We start from the raw sequence: 9,164 nt of genomic DNA on the forward strand, positions 1-9,164 counted from the left end.
CTCTACTAAGCATGCAAAAATTAGCCAGGCGTGGTGGCGGGTGCCTGTAATCCCAGCTACTAGGGTGGCTAAAACAGGAGAATTGCTTGAACCAGGGATGTGGAGGTTGCAGTGAGCCGAGATCACGCCACTGAACTCCAGCCTGGGAAACAGAGCGAGACTCGGTATCAAAAAATAATAATAAAATAATAAAATAAAATGTGTTGACTTAGGGTTGTGGGAATCATTGTGTCACCAAGTGGACTCATTGAGCAAGGCAGGTTATTGAGTGCTAAGGCAAGCGGCTTAGAGGCTCCGCACAGGCGTAGGAAAGGCTGAAGACTAAAGAGGGTTTAGAGGCAGAGACTAGGAATCTCTCGACACTCTGCTACTTCTGCCTGTAAACGCCCAACTTCCGCTGCTGGCGGCCATCTTCAGGTAGTGGTGTTGAGCGTCGAGCTCCCGGAACCGCGCCGGTGAGGGGCCGCCCGTGGCGGCGCAGTCTAGGTAGACGGTATGAGTTTGGCTGGAGGCCGGGCCCCCCGGAAGACCGCTGGGAACCGGCTTTCTGGGCTTCTGGAGGCAGAGGAAGAAGATGAGTTCTACCAGACGACTTATGGGGGTTTCACAGAGGCAAGATCCGGGCCTGGGAAAAGGGAGGGGAGGAAGCGAAGAGGAGCCCTGAAGCAAGCAACCCCGAATAAAGAGGAGGGCGGGGAGTAGAGAGGAGCTCTGGGCACTGACATTCCAGATGGCTGGGTGAATCGGAGTGTGTGTAGGAGGAGGAGGGGAGCGGATGGTATGTGGAGGCCTAGAAGGGGTCAAAGGGGCCTGGGAGGGAGAAGTTCTCAGGAGGCACTCTGAGAACGGCGGAAACCTGCCGTGTACTTCTTTGGTTGCATCTCCCACTGTGCTGCTGACGTCCAGCATACGCCAGGCACACACGCAGTAGTCAGCTGCTCGGTGTATCCTCGTTGGCCTACTGTTGGGTTATTCATCGGAGACATGGAAAGGAACTGCTCCAAAAGTAGAGGAGCTTAGCCCACTCCTTTTTCAGCTTCAAGTCTCAGTGTACATGTTTTCCCCGAAAGATAACCCTTCCTTGACTATCCTAACAAGTGTCCCCATTTATTACCTTCACAGAACATATTTCAGCCTGTAATTAGATTTGGTTTGCTTACTTGCTTATTCTTTTCTATTGCGTTTTAAACTCTATAAAGTTAGAGATGGTCTGTTTTGTTCAACATTATGCATGAGGTGTCCGGACTGGGCTACCACTTGCTAAATTTTTATTAGTTGAATCTACCTGTTTATTAAATGCGTTGGGAACCCAGAGCATAACATTGGTGATAGGTTGTGTTAGGCTCTGTTTTCTAGGGAAACAGAATATTAAAAACACTGTTCTGTCCTTACATACTCCATACCCCAGTGGGGTAACTGGCTGGGTTAACAGTCAGTTAAAATACTGTGTGATATAGGCCTGGCGCGGTGGCTCACGCCTGTAATCCCAGCACTTTGGGAGGCCGAGGCGGGCGGATCACCTGAGGTCAGGAGTTCTCGACCAGCCTGACCAACATGGTGAAACCCCATCTCTACTAAAAATACAAAAATTAGCTGGGCATGGTGGCATGCACCTGTAATCCCAGCTACTTGGGAAACTGAGGCTGGAGAATTGCTTGAACCCAGGAGGCAGAGGTTGCAGTGACCGGGGATCACGCCATTGCACTCCAGCCTGGGTGACAAGAGTGAAACTCCGTCTCAAAAAAAAATAATAATAATAAATAATAAATAAAGTTTAAAAAAAAAGTCTGGGTGCGGTGGCTCACACTTGTAATCCCAGCACTTTGGGAGGCTGAGGCAGGTGGATCACGAGGTCAAGAGATCTAGACCATCCTGGTCAACATGGTGAAACCCCATCTCATTTAAAAAAAAAATACTGGGCCGGTCGCGGTGTCTCATACTTGTAATCCCAGCACTTTGGGAGGCCGAGGCAGGTGGATCACGAGGTCAAGAGATCGAGACCATCCTGGCCAACATGGTGAAACCCCGTCTCTACTAAAAATACAAAAATTAGCTGGACGTGGTGGCATGCGCCTGTAGTCTCAGTGACTTGGGAGGCTAAGGCAGGAGAATTGCTTGAACCCCAGAGGCGGAGGTTGCAGTGAGCTGAGATCGTGCCACTGCACTCCAGCCTGGCACCTGGGGACAGAGTGAGACTGTGTCTCAAAAAAAAAAATATACTGTGTGATAAGGACTAAAACAAGGGGTAAGATAGAGTGCAGAGGTAATACATGTGAGCCAAATTTATTGATCAGGATAGGCATCCCTGGAGAGATGATGTTTAAGCTGAGGACAGTTTGAAAAGTAGGAGAAGGAGAAAGGTTAGTCCACAGAGCAGGTTGGGTAGAGTAGGTAAAGTTGAGATCCTTGTCTGGGACCTGCAAGTCTACTCTCTCATTCTCCAGAGCATGAAGGAGACTAAAGATTGATAAGCCTGGAGGGAGTAGGCATGGGCCACATCATTGACGGCCTTGTGAGCCATGTTAAGGAGTTTTGTCCAGAGGACTGAGATGAGGCATCAGAGTTCCATGATGAAATTTGTTCTGTAGAAAGATTACTTATGGCTGGGCGAGGTGGCTCACGCCTGTAATCCTAGCACTTTGGGAGGCTGAGGTGGGCAGATAACCTGACGTTGGGAGTTAGAGACCAGCCTAACCAACATGGATAAACCCCATCTCTACTAAAAATACAAAATTAGCCAGGTGTGGTGATACATGCATGTAATCCCAGCTACTCAGGAGGTTGAGACAGAATCGCTTGAACCTGGGAGGCTGAAGTTGTGAGCAGAGATTGCACCACTGTACTCCAACCTGGGCAACAAGAGCAAAACTTCATCTAAAAAACAAATAAATAAATAAATAAAGATTACTTACTTTGTAATGAGAATGGCTAGAAGGGGGCGTGGCAGTATAGAAACAGAAGTATTCAAGATAAGTTAAGGAACAGAACCCACAGGATTTAGGGGCCCGTTGTGATGGCTCATGCCTGTAATCCCAGCATTTTGGGAGGCCAAGATGGGCGGATGACAATGTCAAGAGTTCGAGACCAGCCTGACCAACATGGTGAAACTCTGTTTTTACTAAAAATACAAAAAAATAAGCCGGACGTCGTGGCACGCGCCTATAATCCCAGCTACTCAGGAAGCTGAGGCAGGAGAATCATTCGAAACTGGGAGGCGGAGGTTCCAGTGAGCCAAGATCACGCCACTGCACTCCAGCCCAGGTGACAGAGCGAGACTGTGTCTCAAAAAAAAAAAAAAAAGAACCCACAGAACTTGACTGATGGAGCCATTACTGACACAGCCCTAACCAACTAGTTTAAAATAGAACTTTCTCATCCCTCCTCTAAGGCCATTTTCCTATTTCTGTCATTTTACGAGTCGTTATTTAATATGTACCCTTCATGCTTCCAAAAAGGGTTTAAGGAGGCTTACATATAAACAAAAAGTAGGAACAGTAAAAATAGAGACAGATCAGAAGTCATTGTACCAGGAACCTCTGCTAAAATGGTGATAACAATTGATACTAAATTTAGCTTTAAATTGAGCTTCCTGGTAGCCAAACCTTGTATTTCTTTTTTTATTAAGAAAGAAGCATGTAAGTTCTTCAAGAGAGACAAACTTATTCAGCCTTAAATCCTAGGAAGCATTTATCATTATATCCTTATATAAGATATATAAAAAGTAACGGTTTTCATAGATGATGTACAAACATTCTCTTAACTAGTGATGTCTATTAATGACTCAATAAAAGCCAAAGGAATGGTAGTAAGTCCTTAATTTAGTGGAAGTATTTTGATTGGGCACTAAGCTAGTGTGTGGTTGATCTACTACCCTCTGGTGTTACGGCTTAATACCCGGTTAGAGCTAAGGGGATTAATGTGTTCCCAGGCTATCTTTTATAAACGTCACTTGGGAGGAAATGATGGTCATCGTGCAAAATTGAACTCTGACTGGCTTGGAGTGTCAACGTCTGTGTTCTTTGCTTGCTTTGGCATCATGTGTACCAAGAGTAGCCCATTAGTCTGCATCACTGATTGAAGAGCCACATGTGTGAGATGTCACTCAGCCCAGTTGACTCCCTCTCCCTCAAGTGGCTTTTTTCCCTTTCCTTTCTCATAATGGCTGCCATTCTAGCCCTAACCAGTATCACCTCAGGTCTAGGCTGTACTTCACGTTCTCTACTCCAGGCCATCTAACTACCTCCAGAGCTTTCTGAAGTACCCCTTGTGCATACTGTTACCCCTTCCCAAATCTTCAGTGGCTCTCCATTGTCCATAGTAGCAGTACTCAACTGTTTTTCTGTCCCAGCACACCTAAAGAACGTATTTCAGTAACTTTAGTTTACCTCAACAATGATTATCAATGGTAGGACAAATAAGGAGATGGAGGGGATTGAGAATCACTGGACTTCAGGTTAAATTTGTGTTTATTAGCCTGACATTTAAGTTTCTCCATAAATACAACCTTCTTTTCAAATCATATAGTCCTATAGGGCAATTGGTGTTGGAAGAAGGCGGTGCTGGAACCAAATGCAGTTGGCTAACAAGTTCCTCGACAGAAAAGTTTTATTTGGGTCTAAATCCTTATTCCATAAACATGCTGTACACATTACCATTTCTGCTATTTCATCTGCCCATGATTCCTTCTTCCCCCTTGGCTGTCTAAATACTAACAGTGTTTTAAACCACAGTTTAAGTCCTATTCATTCCTTTTTTTTTTTTTTTTTTTTAGATCACCCTGTTGCCCAGACTGGAGTGCAGTGGCATCATCTCAACCCACTGCAATCTCTGCCTCCTGGGTTCACGTGATTCTTCTGCCTCAGTCTCCCAAGTAGCTGGGACTACAAGTGTGTGCCACCGCGCCTGGCTAATTTTTGTATTTTAAGTAGAGATGGGTTTTCCCCATGTTGGCCAGGCTGGTCAAACTCCTGACCTCAGGTCATCCACCTGCCATGGCCTCCCAAAGTGTGGAATTACAGGCATGAGCCACTGTGCCTGGCCCTCTTCATGTGTTAAGAGTCTAAAGCACAGTTCAGCAAACTACAGCCTTCAGACCAATGCTGATCCACTGTTTTATCTGGTCCTTTACAGAAAAAGTTTCCTGACCCCAGTCTAAAGAATGAAAGCCTAAACTTAGACCTTCTTATACTAACAGTCCATAGCAAGTGTGCCACTTCCTTTTAAGATTATGTCCCTGAGGCTGGGTATGGTGGCTTATGCCTGTAATCCCAACACTTTGAGAGGCACAATGGACAGATCACCTGAGGTCTGAAGTTCAAGACCAGCCTGACCAACGTGGTGAAACCCCATCTCTACTAAAAATACAAAATTAGCTGTGGTGCACGTGCCTGTAATTCCACATACTTGGGAGGCTGAGGCAGGAGAATCACCTGAACTTGGGAGATGGAAGTTGCAATGAGCTGAGGTCTCAGCATTGTACCCTAGCCTGTGCAACAAGAGTGAAACTCCATCTTAAAAAAAAAAGATTATATTCCTGCCAGGTGTGATGGCTCATGCCTGTAATCTGAGCACTTTTGGAGGCTGAAGTGAGAGGATCACTTGTGGCCGGGAATTTGAAACCAACCTGGTCAGCATAGCCAGATCCCACCTCTATTTTTAACATAATAAAAAAAAATAAGATTATGGGCCTGATGCAGTGGCTCAGGCCTGTAATCCTAGCACTTTGAGAGGCTGAAGCAGGCAGATAACTTGAACTCAGGAGTTCAAGAATAGCTTGGGCAACATGCAAGACCCCTTTTTTTTTTTTCTTTTGAGACACAGTCTCACTCTGTCACCCAGACTGGAATGCAGTGTGGCACGATCTTGGCTCACTGCAACCTCTACCTCCCAGGTTCAAGTGATCCTCGTGCCTCACCCTCCCAAGTAGCTGGGATTACAGGCATGCACCACCACACCTGGCTAATTTTTGTGCTTTTAGTAGAGACAGGGTTTCACCATGTTAGGCTGGTCTTGAGCTCCTGGTCTCAAGTGATCTGCCTGCCTTGGCCTCCCAAAGTGTTGGGATTACAGGCATGAGCAACCACGCCCAGCAGAGACCCCTGTCTCAAAAAAAAAATTAAAGAAAAATTAAGATTATTTTCTCCCCTTCACTATACTGTAAGCCTCTGAAGGTAGAGACCAAACCATATCCTTTTGTTCTCCAGTACTTAACACAGTGCCATGTAGGTAAAGGGCTATCAATTAATGTTGGAAGGAGGTAGTGCTGGAGCCAAAGGCCGTCATTTAGAAAGTTTTCTTGTCTGAGGAAAATGAAGGGCTGGATTAGGAAAGAGAGTACCACAACCCGTGATCAAGAAAGTTGAGAGACTCTTCCTCCTAAAGGGGTGTTAAGGCTTCCTTTTCCAGCCAACCCTCACCTCCCTGTGTACTTAGGAATCCGGAGATGATGAGTATCAAGGGGACCAGTCAGACACAGAGGACGAAGTGGACTCTGACTTTGACATTGATGAAGGGGATGAACCATCCAGTGATGGAGAAGCAGAAGAGCCAAGAAGGAAGCGCCGAGTAGTCACTAAGGCCTATAAGGTATAGGGGGAGTCCTAGTTTTCTTGGGTTTTCTCAATTCCTGTTCTCTCTTTCATCGGGCGTTGGTACTCCCTACACCTCTTCCATTTCTGGCAATGCTAGTTTTCTCTCATTGAGATCCTCGTATTTCTCCTTATCTCTTCTGTTCCCTGGTATCTAATTCCAATCTGTCCTCAGGAGCCTCTCAAGAGTTTAAGGCCTCGAAAGGTCAACACCCCGGCCAGTAGCTCTCAGAAGGCCCGAGAAGAGAAGGCTCTACTGCCACTAGAACTACAGGATGACGGATCTGACAGTGAGTAGGGATGTTTGGGTCAATTGGCAGAATTGGAATATGATGATAAAGTATCATATCAGTGTTAAATATTCTGATGTTGCTGGGCGCAGTGGCTCACGTCTGTAATCCCAGCACTTTGGGAGGCTGAGGCAGGTGGATCACCTGAGATCAGGAGTTCAAGACCAGTCTGGCCAATATGATGAAACCTCATCTTTACTAAAAAATACAAAAATTAGCCAGGCGTGGTTGCGGGTGGCGGGCCCCTGTAATCCCAGCTGCTTAGGAGGCTGAGGCAGGAGAATCACTTGAATGTGGGAGGCAGAGGTTACAGTGAGCCAAGACCATGCCATTGCACTCCAGCCTCAGCAATAAGAGCGAAACTCCATCTCAAATATAATAATAAAAAGAAAAAAAATTACTGATGTTGATAACTTACTATGGATAGGAAAATCTTCATTCTTAGGAAATACACACGGAAATATTTAGGTAGGGATAAAGGCCATGATGTATACAACTTTAGTTATCTAACTTAGATCATTCAGAAAAAAACTACACATACAAAATGCAAAAGGGACAAAATGTTATTAACAGGTGATGGGGTGGAAGATACATGAGTATTCCTTGTACTATTCTTACAACTTTGTAGGTTTGAAATTATTTCCAAACACAAAATTTAAAAATAAATAAAGTAGTGGACATGAATTCAAAGATTTCTTCTTATCTCACTCTCTTCCAGGTCGGAAGTCTATGCGTCAGTCTACAGCTGAGCACACACGACAAACGTTCCTTCGGGTACAGGAGAGGCAGGGCCAGTCAAGACGGCGAAAGGGGCCCCACTGTGAGCGGCCGCTAACCCAGGAGGAGCTGCTCAGAGAAGCCAAGATCACAGAAGAGCTTAATTTACGTTCACTGGGTCAGTCTGTGGTTTCAGAAAAAGTGGGTACAGGGGCTGAGGGGTATGAGAAAAACCATGAGACCTGGAGGACCAAAGGCCTGGAGAAATGGAAATTTGGGATAAAGGAATCAGAAGTAAGAAATAGGGGAGAGTAGGTGATTAAGACTGTAGGTAAATTACTTAACCTATTCATATTTTGCTTTTCTTGTTTCTAAAATGGGGCGTACACCGAATGACTCAGGAGGCTGAAGCAGGATTGCTTGAGGCCAGGAGTTCACAACCAGCCTGGACAACACAGTGAGGCCCCCATCTCTTAAAAAAAGAAAAAAAGGGGGGCCGGGTACGGTGGCTCACACCTGTAATCCCAGCACTTTGAGAGGCTGAGGTGGGCAGATCACCTGAGGTTAGCAGTTCGAGACCAGCCTGGTCAACATGGTGAAACACCATCCCTATTAAACATACAAAAAATTTAGCCGGGTATGGTAGTGTGCACCTCTAGTCCTGGTTACTCTGGGGGCTGAAACAGAAGAATCACTTGAACCCAGGAGGTGGAGGTAGCAGTGAGCCGAGATCACACCACTGCACTCCAGCCTGGGTGACAGAGTGGGACTCGAAAAAAAAATAAAGTGACGTGGAAAAGAGGGTTGTTAGAGATGTGGTGATATACTGGGCATGGAGTGTTGAAGGGGCTACCCATGTGCACTTCGAAGTCACCAGGGTGACCTAAGGTGATAGGAATTGTGGTAGAGGTGAAGATTAGAAACCACTGCCAAAGTCTTCAGTGAGTGAGGGAGTGACCATGACTAGGAAGGAGAGAAGTTAATCTAGACTCTTAGCACAGGTCTCAAAAAAGAAGGGAGATTCTTCTGGTAGGCAGAAGAGTAGTGATCCGAAAGCTCCAGGGTGAGGCCCAGTAGGTCATAGGTATATCCTGTGGGGTAGTAAGAGAATGAGCAGCCGCCACCAGAGGTCTGCAGAGAGGAGTGGTGGCCTTAGTGAATGACCAGGTTTCTGGTAAGGCAAGTCATATGAAGGAACGCTGAGTGAGGAGCTGAGGATATAGATGAGTTGGCTGATTATAGAGCTTGAGCTCCAGAGGGTGTAGGCAAGTGTTCGAAAATAGAGGGTTTGGAAGATTGGCGCAAGGGAGAGAAAGCAGTATTATCAGTATTATCAAACATGTCAAGCAAGAGAGGTTCAGTGATTGGAAGGATTTCCAGAGTACTCTTTTTTTTTTTCTTTGAGATGGAGTTTTGCTCTGTCACCCAGGCTGGAGTGCAATGGCATGATCTTGGCTCGTTGCAATCTCTGCCTCCCAGGTTCAAGTCATTCTCCTGCCTCAGTCCCCCAAGTAGCTAGGATTACAGGCTCAAGCCACCATACCCAGCTAATTTTTTTTTTTTTTTTTTT

The 9,164-nt window shown here is 45.9% G+C and overlaps 1 protein-coding gene across 1 annotated transcript in view; it reads left to right on the plus strand.

Annotated features, from left to right (window-relative positions):
* The first annotated feature begins 383 nt into the window (after nucleotides 1-383).
* LOC108316444 (vacuolar protein sorting-associated protein 72 homolog) overlaps nucleotides 384-9,164 on the plus strand; it is an 11,716-nt gene continuing 2,935 nt past the window's right edge. Inside the window, exons 1-4 of the mRNA XM_017546289.2 lie at nucleotides 384-612; nucleotides 6,433-6,585; nucleotides 6,763-6,877; nucleotides 7,596-7,772. Coding sequence (XP_017401778.2) covers nucleotides 496-612; nucleotides 6,433-6,585; nucleotides 6,763-6,877; nucleotides 7,596-7,772 — 562 coding nt within the window. The 5' untranslated portion in view covers nucleotides 384-495. The remainder of the gene's footprint in view (nucleotides 613-6,432; nucleotides 6,586-6,762; nucleotides 6,878-7,595; nucleotides 7,773-9,164) is intronic.

Source organism: Cebus imitator, unplaced genomic scaffold (genome assembly GCF_001604975.1).
Source record: "Cebus imitator isolate Cc_AM_T3 unplaced genomic scaffold, Cebus_imitator-1.0 Scaffold188, whole genome shotgun sequence".
NCBI classification, from domain to species: Eukaryota; Metazoa; Chordata; class Mammalia; order Primates; family Cebidae; genus Cebus; species Cebus imitator.